Source organism: Zingiber officinale, chromosome 5B (assembly GCF_018446385.1).
Source record: "Zingiber officinale cultivar Zhangliang chromosome 5B, Zo_v1.1, whole genome shotgun sequence".
NCBI classification, from domain to species: Eukaryota; Viridiplantae; Streptophyta; class Magnoliopsida; order Zingiberales; family Zingiberaceae; genus Zingiber; species Zingiber officinale.
In genome coordinates, this window is record NC_055995.1 from 8307951 (window position 1) to 8326681 (window position 18731).

Here is an 18731-nt window from a genome sequence, read left to right on the forward strand (position 1 = left end):
TAAAGTATAAGAGCGGGAAATATAATTTTCTTATCATGAAAATTATTTAGTTTAAAATTTTTGCACATTAAAAATTATTCTAATGAAAAATTGATTTGCGTATTCATGAACATATTTACTCAAATTTTGTAGACTACTTTACGATATACAATCTGCACTTACAATGAAAAAAAAGTTTCAGCAGTGCACAAATAAATGAGACAGAATTCCAAAAACAAAAAGAAAAAAAAAATTAAAACTCCTAAAAATCAACTATAGGCTCTCCGACAGTTAGATTTCTCTCCAGCGACCATGGCAAATTAAAGAGCTTGGCTGCTAGAAACTTGAAAATCTTGTTCACATTAATGTTGTGGCTAGCACTGGAGAAGAACAGAGTCGCTTTCATCGCCCTCGCATATGCTCTGGCCTGTAGAAATAAAGGGAAAAAAGACATTAAAAACACAAATATTAACAATGTTTTTAAATTCTCTTTTACTGATAAACTTCAGATTCACAGAGAACATGTTGTAGTGCCACAGCCAGCTAACAATACATGATTAAAGCAATGAAGCACTGCCAAAAAAAGGGTTTTCAGAGCAACTCCAGAAAAGCTGAAATGACAGTGTGTTCTGGATCACTCGGATCATGCAGAAACACTACACGTGAAGTCTGCAACTTAGCTTCAGACATCAAAATAGAACCAGTTTGAATGAGGCATGGAATCCGTACCTGATTCACAATTGTCCACTGCATTTCGAGAGGAAGCTGAACAAACTCATCGAATTTGGTTCCCACCAGGACTGGAACTGCAGTCTGAGACAGTGATGCAGAGTAAAGAAAATGGAAATTTGATCGGCGAATTCAGATGATGAGGAGACTTTCGCACCTTGTTCCAATTTCTTGCCTTTTGGAACCATCCAATGGCGCTGAAAGAGAGGGGAAGAAGCTCTCAGTTGGAGAATGAGGAGAAATACAAGAAGAAGGAGGAGGAGGAGGAGGAGGAGGAAAGGACGAACTTGTTTAGAGTAGATCGATTGGTGAGATCAAAAATGATCAAAACAGCCACCGCTCCTTTACAAACTTCAGGTATATGATTGAGGATTTGATCATCCCCTGCAATTACCGATATGGAAGATCTTGCAGTCCAGTTCTGACTAAAAATTTGATATGAAACAGAAAAAAAAAACGATTTTTTTTTCACCCCCAACATCCCAAATGTTGAACGCGATCCTCGCTCCACGCACAAATAATATCTTATCCATCGAATTCAGCCCCGCCGCCTGGATTCCGCTATGTTCTTCCTCATCTCCCACATACTTGATCTGCTACCGGAAGACCGACATCGTCAAGGAATAATACAGAGCAATCAAAGGTGCGATTTTTGCGGTACCATGAAGCTGGTTTTTCCCGTGCGGCGATCGCCGAGGAGACTGATCTTGAGGGTGATCAGGTCGGAGTCGGCAGCCTCGAGGTCGGGAGAGGAGGTCCGGTGGGGGTCATCGGGCGGGTCGAGGTGAGGCGCGGAGAAGCACGCCTTGAGGCGGCGGTATCGGGCGGCTCCGGCGGCGAAGGAGGAGCAGGGGAGGAGGCGGTCCCACACCGCGCGGAGAAAGCGGCGGAGGAAGGCGAAGCCGAGGAAGCGCGTCCATGTGCGGTCCAAGCGAAGGAAGGACCGGACGCGGAGACGGGTCATGGCGCGGCGACGGCGACGGCGGAGGACGGAACTTGGATTAGGAGGAGGAGGCCCTATTTGGCGCGGGAGAGACCGCGTAACATCATCGTTGTTGTCCAAAACGGCAACTTTGGTGGTGTAGCAAACAGCTGGAAATGCTCTGCTAGATTTTGTGCAGCTCAACGACAGCCGTCGTCGCACCATCCAACAAATAAACAATTTTTATTTTCGAAACAAGAAAAAAAAAATCTCACAAACGAAATCAAAATGCGGATCTCGTCATTGCTTATCGCTCTCCTTCTTGCCTTTCTTGACGTCTTCTTCCTTCTTATCCACAAACGAAATCAGACCCTTAAAGCTACTCGTGCACTGGATACTGCCGCCGCCGGACTCGGATTGTTCTTCTTCACCTCCTACCTCACCGTACTTCATGTACTGCTGAAGAACCCTCAGCAAGAAGATGACGATCGACACCAAACACGCCAGGCCACAAATCAGGAACATGCCCCAGAAGCTCGCGAGTCTCAGCTGGTTCGAATCGACCTGACTGTCGTCGGCGCCGCATTCGCTAGCCGTCAGCCACTTGTCGTGGATTCTCTGGAGGTCACCTTTCTCCGACAGCGTCAGCAACGCCGTCGACAAGTCTACGGCGAGAGGGGAGTCTCTTGGGAATGCCTGCACAAGCAAACAGCGAGGCGCCGTCAAGAAATTAAACACCGCCAATTAATTAATATCACGGCCGCGCGCAGACATACAAAACCCCAGCCACTTCTTGTGAACTCCTGCCCGACTGTCATGTACCGGCAATTATCCGACAAGAAGAGCTCGACGTAAGGAAGCTCATCGACGACCGCCGCCACGCCGCCATTTTGCGGCCCGAGGTCGAGTGCGTCGGCATACTCGTTCGGGCCGTTGAGTGGCACGAGTCTGGACTCATCTATGCTGAGGTCTTCGATCATGTAGTCCCTTACAAAGGAACCAACTTGGAAGCCGATGGGGTATGAGCCCGAGATCAAGCTCTCAAGCCCTTTGATGTTCGACGAGAGTTGTCGAACAGTGAGAAGAGATGTCAGTCCGGCTGTGTAGCTTGAGTTGATGATCAAGACCACAAACATCCACACAATCAGCACGAACCGCGTAAGGGTACTCTTAGCTGATTCTCCTGAAACAGCAGCCATAAGAATCTTAGTCTGCAAATTAAATAGTTGCCTGAAATCAACTACAACTACTTACTGTGTGCAAAGAACATAATTGAGAAACTAAACCTGCAAAGCATAAACACTAGGCATGTTATTCCACAAGATCGAATTGGGGAACTAAAATTGTCTATAGGAGAGGCATGCTAACCAAAAAATTGTTCTTAGTTGTTCCTTCGGCGGCCCCCGAAATTCGTTGTTCAGACGATGCTCGAGAATCCAAACTACTAGTCCAACTAAAAGGAAGGCAGCCCCTGTGACACACCACATCTTCATGGTGAAAGGTTCTGAGAAAGCCCAAGCATTTGAGGATTTCCTTTTCACAGGTGCAACAATGACGAGCCCCGACTCGATAAACGGCTGAGTAAAATCGACGAATCTTGTTCGGTTGGTCACTATCGATATATCTCCGACAGCTGCATCAAAGTGCTAGACAAGGAACCAAGTAAGTTGTACTGAAACTAAAGCAGTGAAGATCATAACTTGAGTGTTAAGAGACACACATTTTCATAAACCTGTTCCACCATATCGTTGTAGCTTGGATTCTTAGTACCATTTCCAAAAAGAACAAATGTGTAAGGAATTGGAAACGGCAGCAAGCTCACTGCAGCCTTAAACACATCAATGCAGTAGCCCTTCACATTGTCAGGGCCTGTATCTTTGGTTACAAATTCTTTGAAGCTTGTTCTGTAAGGGACTGCGATCCTTAGAGGCTTTCCGTCGATCGGGAACACCCAACCGCGAGGCTTAGTGGAACTTTCGCCGGGCCAGATGACACTGTAGAGTTCCTGAGTTCTGTTAGATGAGGCATTTTCAGGAGGAACAACTGAAAGACCTGATTCATTCGACCAAAAGCCTATCCTCCTGAAACCTGTTCCCCCAATATTAAGGATGTCAAAGGCTGGATGGATTAAGTTTCCATTGGAGTCGAACTCAAACAGGCCTGTCAGACCAGTGAAGTTTGTTTGCAACAGTTTCTCAACTAGTTTGTCGCCGCCGGAGAAATACTTAAGGGCGCTCAAATGAAGCGGACTTTCATTTGAATCCTTCAGCCTCGGATCGCCGGAGAATTCAAATGTTTGCCCTTCACCGATGAGCTGATCGATAGCATTGGCAGCTAGCCACACTGAATCATAAGCGTACAGAGCATAAGTGTTCAGGCCGGATGTCACATTCCTGCTCTGTTCCAAATTGTTCCATCTCGCAGTGAATGCTCTCTTGAGATTGGAATCCGGAACATGCTGGCGCAGAGCAATGGCACCTTGTATGAGCTCCATTGTGTCGGCGTTGGGTGGGTGAGATGAATCTAGGACAGTAGCGAGCCAATCCGATGCGATCCATGCATAACCAGCAGCCATCATTCCCAGAGATTTTGCGACGGAGAAAACTTTGAGACCAGAATCAGGGTTTACGTGAACAACATAGATTCTAGACTCCTTCAACATCACCTTCAGCAGCACGTCGTTGATCGCACTTGTCTCGGCGTTAGGAGGAACAGCAGCTTTGGAGGAGATCTCGATGTGTTTCTTCATCAGAGCATCTTCCAGAGCATTTATTCCACCTCTTCCGAAGTCATCGTCTACAAAGATGGCAGTGACCACTCTCCAACCAAAGTTAGCCACCAAATCGGCAATGGCGTTCATCTGGAAGTAGTCGCTTTGGGTTGTGCGTACGAAATAGGAGTGCTCGAGGGAGGAAAGAGCAGGATCAGTAGCTGCGAAGGAGAGAAGGGGGACATGGAGTTCATGCGCAATGTGAGAGACGACATGGGCGATTCCGGAGGACTGTGGGCCGACGATGGCCACCACATTTTTCTCCAGCAATTGCAAACCTGAAGATCGAAGCATTCTCGAATCAAATAGATTTCCAAAGATGCCAAATTTAGCAAGTCAATGAGCTTCACGTACTCTGAACAGTGCCAAGAAACCCACTGCACTTAGTGTCCTGTGCCAGCAAGTTGAGTCTGGTGCCGGCGAGAACGCGCGGATCGCTGTTGACATCCTCGACGGCCAACTCGACGGCCAGCTTCGCCGCCCTTCCGATCGTCGAACCGAAGTTGAAGAGGGCGCCAAGGTTGACTTCACCGGGCGGCGCCGAAGTTCTGTTGCCGCCGACAAGGCCGACGGAAAAGCACAGAACAAGAAGATGAAGCAACTCCATCCTCCTCAAAGGATCAAAATGGCACGCGGCTTGCATTGCATTTGCAAGCACTAGGAACAAAAACATTATCATAAAGAAATCAATCAATAAACAAAAAGCCTCAACAAGATCCATCATTGAAGAACTGAACTCACCAAGATTCATAAGTGTCAACTCTAATCAATTAGATCATCGACAAAAGTCAACTGAGAGATAGATAGGTCGAATGAAGCTATTGTGGATGCTATGAATAAATAAAGGAGCAGGGATTGATTGATGTTGAGATGGAATAATGCAAGGAGTCTACTTGAGTGAGGGAAAAAGAATCTGAAATTTTTATTCTTTGCTACAGTGATGGGATTTGATACATCAACTAAGCAAAGAACTATTTCCTGTTGCTACTTGCTTATCAAGGGGAGAAGACATATATGCCAATAATCCAAGCTTTTCTTCCAAGTCTAGTAGATTAAGTTTTTGATGAATAGGTTTATCTATGAGACAATTCTTTGTTTACTATGGGAATAAAGGGGAACCCCCTTTTAATGGTACTATTATGTAAATTTAAACACCCACTTTTAAGAAAGACCCTTTTGATTTAATTCTCTTGTGAATCAAGTCAAGTAATTATTGATTGAAAAATGATTTTAGATACAAAAGATTCAACTATATTTTTAAAATGGATTTAGGGGTGTGGCTCCGGCAAATATCATTGATTGACAACTGTGCAATGTGTTCCATGTGCAGTATTTAAGTTGTCTATATATTTTAGTAATAAATATACAGATAACATGTTAAACAATGTGGGCATTTGGTCTAGTGGTATGATTCTCGCTTTGGGTGCGAGAGGTCTCGAGTTCGATTCTCGAAATGCCCCAATATTTTCTTTTTTGATCATACATGATGTGTATAGTTCAACTTCATATATTCTCCCTTCCTATATATCATACATGCAAGATTAAATCATGATTAAACTAGATAAGAAATAACTGATGCATTTCGAGTTCGATTCTCGAAATCCCCAATATTTTATTTTTTTTTGATCATACATGATGTATATCGTTCAACTTCATATATTCTCCCTTCCTATATATCATACATGCAAGATTAAATCATGATTAAACTAGATAAGAAACAATTGATGCATTTCTAGTCATTAGTCATATGGAGCATGTGAAGTAGAAAAAGCTAATGTGACCTAGAAAAGGTAAAATATTGCATCATGCACCATTCAAATGTTCCAGAATTTTTCAGCAGCTTGGTTGGAGGCATCAATATGCTAATTAGTTTCAACAATATTAATATTAACTGATGCATAAAATGACTCTAAGTGTCTTTCCAAGGAACAGTGACTGTACATGCTGGTGCTTAATTTATATTTAACAAAGTGCTAAGGTATTTGCAACTCATGATAGATATCTTCAGTTGAGGGGAAAAAAAATGACACTAAGATTAATGTTTAAGAACATGGCGCAACTGAAACCTTGGGCTCTTCACTCTTGCCTCAAGTAGTTTTTTCTTCAAGCTGTGGTCTTTTGTTTCACCTGGCAAATCAGAACATCCTTGCATTCCGCGACTGATACAAGAATTTGTCGAATCACAGGACCGCTGCATACCCACACTCGGAGAGCTTGGATCTACCTCACCTGAATCCATATCAGGAGATAGAGTGGCATTCAGCATTCTGGCATTTAGGATCTTTCTGTTTGTTTCCACTTGAGTTTTCTTGTTATTGCTATTGCTCACAAAGGATGACCTCCAAAGTTTACCAATGGAAAGCATTTTGTTCCTAGATTGCCTTGTGGTTCTTGAACAAACTTCACTACTTCCACTGGCCGATGCATGGCTTTCTTCATGAATGCCATTGGCAGATGGGTCACTGCCTGGAGAAGTGCAAGAACCCTGCCCCTCACCATAGCTCATGATCTCCAATCTATCGTTTTCTGTATCCTTATCTCCATCAAGTGTCCCACTAGCATATATGTTCATTGGATCTTCAAGGAAGATGTCGGTATCAGGGCTGGCACTGTGAGTGTTACATGCATGAGTACTTGCAGGTTTGTATCCACTGCACTGTTCGATGCCCTTTGCATTAGTCTCTTCTCCTGGCTGGAGTTCTTCAAAGACAGAGAAGATGTCACCTGAAGATGGAGGTGGCTGATAATGGAACTCGACGGCATTAAACTTCATTAAGCTAACAGCGTCTCTCAGCATTTCGGCTTCTTTCAGGACAGACACATCCGCATTAGTACCAGAATGCATTCTTAGGAAAGTATCTAGGTCGGCTTGAAGCTTGTTCAACTCAGCATGCTTTTCCTCGAGTGTTATTTTTGCATCTACCAGCTTCAAGTGTACCCTTTCTTCTCGCCAAACCTCTGCCATCTGCAACATTCTTCTCTCTTCCTCGAGTTCCTCTCGAATTTTCATAGACTCCTTCGTCAAAGTTTCGATTTCGACTTTATCATCCCCCATCTGCTTTACAAGCTCCTCACAAACCTCCTCGATATGCTCGCGCGCCTTCCTCTCTTTCTCATAGTCCTGCAAGTGCTGGTTTGCAGACAATTTGGCTTGGGCAAGCTCATTTACTAGTTCTGAATTCATAATCTCTATCCTTTTATGCCTTTTCCTCTCTCGGTCGCGGTCATACTTGATGGATTCAATGGCATTTCGGACTTTATGATGTTCCTTGCTCTTCCACGAGGCCTTTTCTTCCACAAGCTTCCTCATGATGTGATCGACCTTTTTCTTGGTAGTTTGTTTCTCATTTTCAAGCCTGTTAATGCAATAATGAGCCTGCTCAAGCTCTGCTTGAAGAAAAGAAATGGCAGAGGCAGTCTTCCGACGATCCTTGAAGACTTTCAGTTGGCCATGATTTTGATGAACCGCCATCGTTGACCTTACGAACTCATCATCCCATTTTGTTGCCTTCTCCAATGCATAACCGAGATGTGTACTAGATTCCTCCAGCTGCTTACAAATGAAAGAAACCAACAAGATGTCATCTTCAACTTTCATTTAACCTATCAGCTAAAATACCAGCATTACCGTTCGAAGAGTAACGTTCACGCTAGGTGAGGTTGGACCAACATGCTCATAACTGATGCTAGCATGGAGATCTGTCCTATCGTGACTGGCGACTTTGAGGGAATGCAGTTGCCTTGAATTAGGCTGCAATGTTGAAAGCAAATGATACGACTAACATTATACAAATTGAAGAAATGTCATCGAACCAATCGAAAAACAACATTAAAAAGAAACACCAGCTACCAATTCAGACCATATTTACACCAACTTCAACTAAGATCATCACATCAGCACATTTGACAGAACCAATTCAGTGTCTTCTTAACTAATCTAGAATGATCAAGATGAAGATGATGCCAAATATTTCATCTGGAAGTGTTCATTGCAATCGATAAAACCTATACCGATTGATTTAAGTTCCTTTAATTGTTGATCTCCTTATCATAACTTTCACTTGTGTAAATGGAGAATTGAGGCAAAACTCCAATAGATGATAACAAAATACTCACCTTTTTTCCAATATAAGAAGATTGTACCATGGAATAAGGATGAACAATCTCTTCAAAATCAATAGCTGGATAATAAAGCAAGAAAAATATAAAGAAACCCTATAATTGGAATACTCAAGTGATCTGCCCCTTTCAATGAGGAGATTTCACTTTTTAATGAACATTCTTCAGTAATTATTAAAGGCGAATCTTCTTTCCGAGAGAAGGAGAAAATATAATCACTTCCAGGCACATTCAATGGATTCAACCAACCTACTTCATGGTCGAAACAGAAGAACGAATCTAATTGTCTGAGAAAAAAAAATCCGTTCTCCAAGGCAACTTTGACACTTCTCGGAATAAAGTAGGTCAAAATCACAATAAAAACTCGATCTTTAAAGTGACACTAACTGCTGTGCAAGTAAAGCAACCCTACCTCGAACCCTAGCCGAGGTCCACTGCCTCCCAGTCTTCCATCAACAACCTCTACCACATGCAAATGCCACAGCGCGGCCGCGAGCTTCCTAGCCGAGAAGACCCCCGCAGCCCCACACTCGCCCGTTCGTTCCAGGACGGCCAGTTCCGGCGCCATCCCCGCCGCATCGTGGAGCTGCCACCTCACGAGGGGAGTGGAAGGCCTGCTCCGCCGCTCAACGAGGAAAGGCAGGTTTTTGATGCGGTGGCGGATTCTGCGGGCCCTTTTAGGGAGGATTTCCAGAGGCGGCGGCGTTGTTGCTTCGTGGGAGCCGACAGCCGGAGCACCAGTCTCCGGAATCCGGCTTCGGGCGGCGGATCGCCCCATCAAACTAGCTCCTTTGGCGCCGGTAGCGCATTGCCATTGGACTGGAGGAGAAGAGAGAGAGATCCGTCTACCGGCTTCGAGCTTAAAACACCAAAACAAGTAGAAAAAAACAAAATTATAATTATTACGCCACGCGACTGGTTTACGAGTTACGAAGTATGTTTTTTAGTGCAAAATGTAATTATTTAAATTATACCCAAAAAAAAAAAATGCATACATTTTGCTGCTTTTGATGCCAGTTCAGATCCTTTGTCCCCGTTCTTCTCTATCCTTATGTCTCATTTTTGATCGGATGGCTTAGATGAGATCTCAAGGATGTTTTGCACATCACAAAAATGCTACACACATCTTAAAGATGTCATGATGTCTTGAGATCTTATCTGAGCCATCCGATCGGCAATGAGACATGGGGACAGAAAAAAACGGGGACAGAGGATCTGAACTATTTTGACGCCGCCACTCGAGTTAATCCCTTATAGTAAACAGGACCAGTATAGATGCTCCATGTAGCTTTACATGGATTGTTCATGTGGAATATTTTTCAGAATTTTTTTTTGTTTTTGTGTTTTAATCATTAATGGCCATTAAAAAACTATTTTTTTAATAATGATAAATATAAATTGTTAACCCATGAAAAAAAATTCTAACATTGAAGTAAGAAGTAGATAATATTATTCATCTCATATGTATAAAATACAGATAGATAAAACTTCGCTCAATTTGTTAAAAAAAATTCTAACATGTTTAGAGCATCCTATATATACATTTACTTAGGTGCTTAGATGATAAAATATTGATTAAAATTTGCTAGAAGAGAAATAAGTATATGCTAGATTAATTGATTTTTATAATCGAGATTGATGCGCCGTCGACGATTGAGTTGGGGCATCTGAGTTGGATTAAAGACAAGAGATCAGATGATAGAGTGGTCAAAGTCAAGGAATGGTTAATCTTTGAAGCTTACATAGATGATGACTTCGGGTGAGAGATAGTTGATCGGGCCATCAAGCCGATCAAGCTAAGAGTCCGATTGGACGCTCATTCACACAACGTTCATGAAGCTTTGAGCAAAGTCAACATTCTGCCAAGTCAGTCTTATCCCTGATTCAGAAATAGCACAGTGAATCAACTTGACTGAGTGGTTTGGACGATCAGATCATACGTCCGATCGGATCAACTAGGCACTTAGTCTGTTTAAGCTTTTCGACTCAACAAAGAGGTTGAGCGAAGGTTGAGTCTCCGCCTGTAGTTCTCTCATTCGAGTGGGCGATACCTCAGAGTGATAGCTGGTCAGAACACTCGGACGACTCAATCAAATTATCATCTAAATACATTATGGGCCCATTAATCCAACGACCTCATATTATATTTTTGACATCTTATGTCACGGAGAACAGAGAATATTCTGCATGTAAGTTGTACATGAGAAGTTTCCTCTCTAACAAATACCGAAATTGTAAGTTCATTTTAGGAAAAGTGTCAGAGTATCTTTATAGTCTGTCCTTTTTTAGAAATGAGTTGAGAATCATGCATAAACATTGACACTATAAAAGAGTCTCCATCTACAGATGGAAGTATGTGATGCTATATATGTTTACACGCTTGTAGCTACTGTTCATCCTACTATTCATCTACTCGATCACTAACTTAAGTGTCAGATGGTCAACGCTGGAACCCCTTCTCTAACATGATAACTAAAACTCTTTATGATATGTAGGATAATATAAAATCTTTATTTAGGGGGTGTTTGATTCTTTCGTAGGAATAGGAATCGAAATGAGAATCATTATATTGTGGAATGAGAATGGGAATGAGTATGAGCATAGATATCACTCTTAAAAGCAATGTTTGGTTAGTTGCATATTTTCTATCGGAATAAATTAAAATTTTCTTTTTTACCCTTAAAGGAAAATAAGAGAAAAAATTATATGTGAGAGAAAAATATGATGAAAGAAAATGATGAGAGAGAAAGTGTGATGAGAAAAAATGAAGAGAAAGAAAGTGTGATGAAAGAAAATGAGAAAAGAGAGTGTGATAGGAGAGAGCATGATGAGAGAAGATGAGAGAGAAAATTGTTGGAGTGTATACTAAAATCCTAGCTTTTGTAATATTTATTTGATAAAATAAAAAAAATCACATTGGTCAATATCTGCATTTATTTATTAAATGTAATTGTTCAATTAATTTATATAGTAGACAACATGGAGTGTGGTGTCACACTCAGAAGATCATGTTGTCGGTTCTCTATAAATTATAAACAGTTGCTCGCGACTAAGATAGAAAGGAACAAACTATCAGTATAGTCGTAGTGTAATTAAGTATTAGTTTATCTTGACCAATAAATTACACTGATACACTTTAAGTGTAATGAGTAGGATCATTTAGGTATGTTCTTTTTGTACTGACTTAGTAAAAGAACTAGACCTTAGTTATTATGGAAGTGCGTACTCTTAATCCTAATATAATAACAAGCACATATATTTAATATTTATTTCTTTGACTTATCAAAGGGTGAGATTTAGCTCGATAAATCAATATGTCCGATAAGTTGGGAAATGATATTACTTATAGTGTGTTGTTATTATAGAAGGAATTTGTGTCCTAGTTATCTAGGTTGAGAATGTCCCCAAGAGGAGCTCATAAGGATTGTCATGTTAAACCCTGCAGGTGGACCTAGTCCGACATGACAATAAAGTTGAGCGGTACTACTCTTGGAGCTAGATATTAATTAAGTGAGTTGTCAGTAACTTACTTAATTAGTGGGCATTCGTAATCTTAAACACAGGGAGATTAACACACTCATGATAAGGAGTCCATAATGTAATTTGGGATTGGTGCGGTAATGCGGTAATAACTCTCTAGTAGAATGAGTTATTATCGATGAACTTGAGTTATGTGTTCGGGGCGAGCACGGGATACTCAAGCTCATCGGAAGGTCAAAACCAATTTCTTCTCTAGGTCCCTGTCGTAGCCTCATTATAGCCTCAAGTACATCCAAATGTAAGGCTCTTCTTGGTGTCCAAGAAGGGGGTCGGATCATTGCTTGGTGACCAAGCAATGGCCGACCACATCCTCTTATAGGGGCCGACCCTATAGCTTGGTGACCAAGCTTGTAGGGGCCGACCAATATTAATTCAAATAGGAGAGTTGTTTTGAATTTTTAAAATCTTTTCTTTGTACAAAACTATAAGTTTTAAAAGAGAGATTTTAATTTTTAAAACTTTCCTTATTTGAATTTGGCCACATGTTTTAATAGAGAGTTTTAAAAGTTTTAAAACTTTCCTTTTTTAACCATCATCATGGTTTAAGAAAAAAAAGGGAGATAAGTTTTAAAATTAAAATTTTCTATCATCATGTTAAAAAAGGAAATTTTATAAAAGAGTTTTTAAATTTTAAAACATGGTTTTAATTTTTAGAAACTTTCCCTTTTTAACTCCTACTTTAGGAAAGAAAGCTTGTAAAATTTTATAAAAGTTTTTCTTGTAAAATTTTATAAAAATAAAATTCCTTTTTCCCCTTGATGAGGTGGCCGGCCACCTTGCTTGGTGCCCAAGCAAGTGCCCGGCCATATTAATTTAATTAAAATCATCACAAAATTAAATTTGGTGATTGATTCAATCAAGAGGAAAGAAAAGGAAAAATTAAAAGGGAAAAGGAAAAACTCTTGGATGATTTTATTTTTTGTAAAAAGTTTTTCCTTATTTGCCTTGGCCAAGTAATATAAAAGAAGGGGTGAGGGGGCTTAATGAGACACAACTCTTATTCTTTTACTTGGATGATCTCTTGGTGGCCGGTCCTCTCCCTTCTCCCTTTCCCTTTGCTCTCTTCTGTTAGGGTTGCAAGGTTGCAAACATAGTCCCATATTGGAAACACATGGAAAAGATCATGGGTTTATAAGAGAAAAGATATCTCCATTGGCATGAGGCCTTTTGGGGAGAGCCCAAGAGCAAAAACCATGAGGGCTTAGGCCCAAAGTGGACAATATCATGTCATTGTGGAGATATCTAAATTCTTTTCGATCCTTCAATTGGTATCAGAGTCCGGACTACCTGAAGGTTTAACCACCGATTGTGCACAAGAGCTATGGTCTGATTGAACCATGTGGGTACAATATTGACCTCGAACAAACAAAGTGGGGGCTCCTATGTTCGGATCAAGAGGACCAGACACCAGGCAGGAAGTTCTAGTTGCGACTAGGCAAGAAAGTCCTAGTAGGTCGGGTGGACCGAGGGGCAGGAAGACTTGGTGCGACTAGGCAAGGAAGTCCAAGTAGGTCGGGTGAACCGAGAGTTGCAAGGTTGCAAACATAGTCCCATATTGGAAAAAAGGAAAACATGTGGCCTTTTGGGGAGAGCCCAAGAGCAAAAATCATGAGGGCTTAGGCCCAAAGTGGACAATATCATGTCAATTCTTTTCGATCCTACATCTTCTCCTTGGTGGTGGTGGTGGCTGAATTCTAGAGGAAGAGAAAGGACTCTTTTGGGTGGTGTTCATCTTGGAGGATCGTCGCCCACACGACGTCCAAGGCGAGGCGAGGAATACGACAGAAGATCTTGAGGTCATTAACTTACAAAGAGAATGTATAATTAGCAATTGTTTTCTGCATCATGCTAGTTTTTCTATTTGTAAGAATTCTAAATACAAGAGGCAATTAGATCTAGTTTAATCGAATTTATTTTTCGATTTTATGTTTTCTTCTTTTTCGAATTTGTGATTCGATTGTTCTTTTTGGTTAACCTAGAGTTATTTAAGGAAATAAATATTAGCTTTCCTTAAAAGGCTTTGCCTAGGCGGTGGTGGTTGCTCCCATATCCAAGAAGGCCATGTGTCACGCCATGCAGTCCTGGAAGACAATTTGGAAATTAATATTTATGGAATTAATAACCTAGGTAGATTTGAATCAATAGTGTTAAGTTCCGCTTGCGATTCAAATCTAAACCATTAAGAACAGATAAGTTAAATTTGGAATCAATAATGTTAAGTTTCGTCTGTGATTCCTAATTTAACTTCTAAAGAACACAATAGGTTATTTAAGGAAAGGTTCGACACTTGTACAAAAATTTTTGTACAGTGGAACCGGTACGTTTTCCTAGGATTAACCAACAATTGGTATCAGAGCTAGGGTTTGCCTCTGTGTATTTTTAGAATTCAAATAGGTTATGCACATGTCATACATATTTTAGGCAGGATAGTAATAGGATGTGCTAACTTTTTGGTTGCAGGCTCCAACTATTATGGCTTTTTGTTATTGTGTGTGATTGGACCCTTGGACATATCAAGGGCATTATTTGTGTGCATGATTATATGTATAAAATACAGCAGGAGCTGTATTATTTTTAGAATTTTATTTTTGTTCGATCTAGAATACATGTACATTCCCTTGTGGAATATAGGATCGATATATGTAAAATTCTATTTTTTTCGTGGAGAAGATTCTTGTGAGGCGAGGTACTTTTGGAGCACCAGAGGCGCAGTGGAATAAGAAGCAAGAAGGATGCAACAACTCGACCCAATGGCGGTGGCTAAAGATGGCAGCAGCTAGGGTTGGAACATATTGAAGACAGTGATGGAAAATGTCATAATAGTTGGAAAATTAATTTCCAAATTTATTACTTTTATTTACTGTGATGTTTATATGCATGTGATGTATGCTAGGATAGGTTGAAAATCCTCGTTTTTAAATAACTAAGTGGGAGAGAGATTTGAATAAATCACATGGTCTCCATTACTGGTTTGTAAGTGATGCAACAAGCCTGTGTGTTGGCTCTGAGTGCCTCCCTCCACAACGGATGGGTTTGTTGCGGATTACTAGATCAAACTTCCTTTTATGGATGGTTATAGGAAATTATTTAGGAGCGTGTGATCTTCTCCAACTGAAAGGGCATAATCCTATTTAATGGACTTAGTATCAAGTAATGGTATACACTTAGACGCATTCAATAGTATCCTCTCCAACGGAGTCACTACTATTGTCTTGTGTGACCAAAGTGAAACCAACTATTAATTTTATTTGTCATAAAGTTAGGATGACAAGATAATAAAATTAATGGGTCATACCCTCCTCTTACAAATGATGAATTTGTATACGTCCACACTAACGTGGCATGCAATATTCACGGTGATTTGAGGTGTTGGTTAATTTAAAATAGTATTGTTTGAGGAATCAATATTATTCTAAATTTAGAGTCTTGACCAAAGTTTATTTTTGTGATTCTTAGGATGTCTTTCAACCCACTGGCCATCATACTAAAAGAGAACAAACTTACTGGTCCTAACTACATAGATTGGAAAAGGAACCTGGACATTGTTCTTACTGCTGAAAGCTATAAGTTTGTACTGACTGAACCTTGCCCTGATGCACCTAATGGTGAATCTACCCAAGAGGAGATTGAGTATCATAAGAAATGGGTAAAAGTAGATGAGATGACGCGCTGTTACATTTTGGCTTCAATGTCAAATGTATTGCAACATCAGCATCAAGATTTACCAACAGCTTATGATATTATGAACAATCTCAAGGAACTCTTTAGTCATCAGGATCGGGCATCTAGGCAAGAAGCCATGAGAAAGATAATGACGGCCACCATGTAAGAGGGTACTCCTGTGAGGGATCATATCCTAAAGATGATGACTTATCTAAATGAAATATAAATCCTTGGAGGAGAAATTGATGGGGAAACCCAGATCGATATGATCCTCCAAACGCTACCTAGAAGTTTTGAGCAATTCTGCCTGAATTATAATATGAATAAAAGGGTATATTCATTGGCGGAACTACTGACAGAACTTCAGGCAGTAGAAGGTTTGTTTCGTCACAATTCTCAGATTCACTATGCTGAAAATGGTTCTACTTCTAAACCGAAAGGAAAGAAGAAGAAGAAACAAGTTAGCTCAGCAAAGAAGGTGAATAAATCTCAGAGTACAGGACCTAAAGTTGGAGTGAAGATGCCGAAGGGCAAGTGCTTCATCTGCTAGCAGTCAGGACATTAGAAAGCGGGCTGTCCTCGTAGGAACCAGAACAATAAAAGTATATCTCATACTCTAGTAGTTGAAACATGTTTAGCGGTGTTATCTACCAGCACCTGGTGTGTAGATACAGGAGCCACTGATCATGTCTGCAATTCTTTGCAGGGTTCCAGGAAACTCGGCGACTATTTGATGGAGAGATAACTGTCTACATGGGCAATGCTACTAAGGTGGCGGCTGTTGCAGTGGGAGACGTCTACTTATCTTTTGATAGGAATAGAAATTTGATTTTAAGAAATTATATTTATGTACCCAGTTTTAGAAAAATTTAATTTCAATTTCTAAACTATATATGGATGGATATTCAGTTTCCTTTAGTAACAATATCGTTATAAAGAGAAATAAGGTGATTATCTGTTCTGGTGCATTGGTTGGCAATTTATACACTTTAAATCCAATTTCTCCCACAAAAGCAAAATATGGAAATTAATAACACATCTTCTAATTCTAATAAGAGAAAAAAACCTTCGGAAATGAACCAAACATATCTTTGGCATCTAAGGCTTGGACATATTAACTTAAGTAGGATTCAAAGGCTTGTAGCCGATGGACTATTGGGTTCATTAAAATTGAAAAACTTTCCAACATGTGAATCCTGTTTGGAAGGTAAAATGACCAAGAGACCTTTTAAGGCCAAGGGGTATAGAGCCAAAGATGCGTTAGAACTGGTTCATTCTGATTTGTGTGGTCCTATGTCTATCCAAGCAAGAGGTGGTTATGAATAGTTCGTCTCCTTTATAGACGATTATTCAAGATACGGATACATTTACCTGATGCGCCGCAAGTCTGAATGCTTTGACAAGTTCAAAGAATATAGGGTTGATGTAGAGAAACGTCTTGGTAAAAGTATCAAGACACTACGGTCTGACCGTGGTGGCAAATACCTCTTTGGAGAGTTTAGGAATTACTTATCAGAAGTCGGGATTCAATCCCAATTGTCTGCACCTGGTACACCCCAACAGAATGGTGTGGCATAACGAAGGAATAGGACTCTTATGGAAATGATTGGATCGATGATGAGTTATGCAGAATTACCAAATTCGTTTTGGGGATATGCTTTAGAAACAGCAGTGTACATTCTGAATATGGTACCTTCTAAAACAGTTTCTGCTACTCCCATGGAATTATGGAATGGGCGTAAGCCTAGTCTGAATCATATCCGGATATGGGGTAGTCCAGCACATGTGTTGAATGGAGATACTGACAAGTTGGAATCACGTACAGAAGTTTGTCTGTTTGTGGGATATCCTAAGGGAACGAAAGGTGGTTTGTTTTATAATATTAAAAATCAGAAGATCATTGTTAGCACCAATGCTCTATTTTTAGAAGAAGATTATGTAATGAAACATAAGCCCATGAGTGAAATAGTTCTAGAAGAAATTAGAGAGGACACGTTTACTTCAGTACCAACAGTACAAGATGAAGTACCACAAGAGATTGCAACACGTGTCACACATTATACACAACCACAGACGGTGCCTCGTCGTAGTGGGAGAGTTGTGAGACAACCTGAGAAATTCATGTTTTTGGGAGAATCTTCAGACTTGATCCCGGGTAAACATGAACCTGATCCCCGAACATATGACGAAGCACTCCAAGATATAGATGCAGTATCTTGGCAAAAGGCAATGAATTCCGAAATAGAATTTATGTGTTCTTATACGGTCTGGGAGCTTGTAGAACCACCTGATGGTGTAAAAGTCGTTGAATGCAAGTGGATCTACAAAAGGAAAAGAGGGGCAGATGGGAAGGTAGAAACCTTCAAAGCAAGGCTTGTTGCGAATGGATATACTCAGAAAGAGGGAATCGACTATGAGGAGACTTTTTCGCCGGTAGTCATGCTTAAGTCTATCCGGATACTCTTGTCCATTGCTGCTCATATGGATTATGAGATTTGGCAAATGGATGTCAAGACAGCTTTCCTTAATGGAAGTCTTGAAGAAAACATCCATATGAAGCAACCAGAAGGTTCATTGAAAAATGCAAAGAGCATCTAGTGTGCAAGCTTAATCGGTCCATTTACGGATTGAAGCAAGCTTCAAGATCTTGGAACATCCGGTTTAACGAAGTAATCCAGTTATATGGATTTATTCAGTGTCCAGATGAGTCTTGTGTATACAAGAAGTGTAACGGAAACGTGGTGATATTTCTTGTACTATACGTAGATGATATTTTGTTAATTGGCAACAATGACAAGGTATTATCGGACGTAAGGGTATGGTTGTCCAAACAAATTGATATGAAGGACTTAGGAGAATGTACACACATTCTTGGGATCAAAGTTATAAGGGATCGCAAGAAAAAAAATGTTGTGTCTATCCCAAGTTTCATATATAGATACGATCCTTGCTCGTTTTAGCATGCAGAACTCCAAGAAATGTTTGTTACCTTTTAGGCATCGAGTAGCC

General features: G+C 40.6%; 3 protein-coding genes and 1 non-coding gene across 6 annotated transcripts; 1 reads left to right on the forward strand and 3 right to left on the reverse strand.

Moving 5' to 3' along the window:
• Nucleotides 1-82: 82 nt before the first annotated feature.
• On the reverse strand, nt 83-1855 carry LOC121984079 (septum-promoting GTP-binding protein 1-like). The gene is made up of 6 exons (XM_042536858.1): nt 1370-1855; nt 1181-1301; nt 996-1092; nt 866-905; nt 709-792; nt 83-406 (listed from the first exon to the last, which is right to left on the reverse strand). The coding sequence occupies exons 1-6, from the start codon at nt 1853-1855 to the stop codon at nt 242-244; spliced, it is 993 nt and encodes a 330-aa protein (XP_042392792.1). The 3' UTR covers nt 83-241.
• On the reverse strand, nt 1743-5447 carry LOC121984077 (glutamate receptor 3.5-like). Of its 3 annotated transcripts, XM_042536854.1 has the most exons (7): nt 5142-5446; nt 4755-5057; nt 3351-4678; nt 2999-3276; nt 2885-2916; nt 2407-2813; nt 1743-2326 (listed from the first exon to the last, which is right to left on the reverse strand). In XM_042536854.1, the coding sequence occupies exons 1-7, from the start codon at nt 5149-5151 to the stop codon at nt 1931-1933; spliced, it is 2754 nt and encodes a 917-aa protein (XP_042392788.1). In that variant the 5' UTR covers nt 5152-5446; the 3' UTR covers nt 1743-1930. The 3 variants fall into 3 exon arrangements, with proteins under 3 accessions (XP_042392788.1, XP_042392787.1, XP_042392789.1); XM_042536853.1 differs by having other exon boundaries at nt 4755-5447; XM_042536855.1 differs by lacking the exon at nt 2885-2916 and having other exon boundaries at nt 1931-2326; nt 2407-2860; nt 4755-5447.
• Nucleotides 5448-5788: 341 nt separating this feature from the next.
• Nucleotides 5789-5860, forward strand: TRNAP-UGG. Its single transcript has one exon. It is a non-coding gene; the product is annotated as a tRNA-Pro (tRNA).
• Nucleotides 5861-6266: 406 nt separating this feature from the next.
• LOC121984078 lies at nt 6267-9362 on the reverse strand. Its single transcript, XM_042536857.1, has 3 exons — nt 8932-9362; nt 8029-8151; nt 6267-7950 (listed from the first exon to the last, which is right to left on the reverse strand). Exons 1-3 carry the CDS (start codon nt 9295-9297, stop codon nt 6436-6438), a joined length of 2004 nt encoding a protein of 667 aa, XP_042392791.1. The 5' UTR covers nt 9298-9362; the 3' UTR covers nt 6267-6435.
• Nucleotides 9363-18731: the final 9369 nt, after the last annotated feature.

Excerpts from the sequence above, each read along its gene's own strand:
- LOC121984079 (XM_042536858.1), bottom strand. The coding sequence starts at position 1,855 with ATGGTGCGACGACGGCTGTCGTTGAGCTGCACAAAATCTAGCAGAGCA. Across the intron at positions 1,302-1,369 it reads CGGGAAAAACCAGCTTCATG|ATCAAGTATGTGGGAGATGA; the intron begins GTACCGCAAAAA and ends TTCCGGTAGCAG. Across the intron at positions 1,093-1,180 it reads CAACATTTGGGATGTTGGGG|GGGATGATCAAATCCTCAAT; the intron begins GTGAAAAAAAAA and ends CGGTAATTGCAG.
- LOC121984077 (XM_042536855.1), bottom strand. The coding sequence starts at position 5,151 with ATGAATCTTGGTGAGTTCAGTTCTTCAATGATGGATCTTGTTGAGGCT. Across the intron at positions 4,679-4,754 it reads GTTTCTTGGCACTGTTCAGA|GTTTGCAATTGCTGGAGAAA; the intron begins GTACGTGAAGCT and ends TTCGATCTTCAG. Across the intron at positions 3,277-3,350 it reads TGGAACAGGTTTATGAAAAT|CACTTTGATGCAGCTGTCGG; the intron begins GTGTGTCTCTTA and ends TTCCTTGTCTAG.
- LOC121984078 (XM_042536857.1), bottom strand. The coding sequence starts at position 9,297 with ATGGGGCGATCCGCCGCCCGAAGCCGGATTCCGGAGACTGGTGCTCCG. Across the intron at positions 8,152-8,931 it reads GACCTCGGCTAGGGTTCGAG|CCTAATTCAAGGCAACTGCA; the intron begins GTAGGGTTGCTT and ends TCAACATTGCAG. Across the intron at positions 7,951-8,028 it reads TGAACGTTACTCTTCGAACG|CTGGAGGAATCTAGTACACA; the intron begins GTAATGCTGGTA and ends ATTTGTAAGCAG.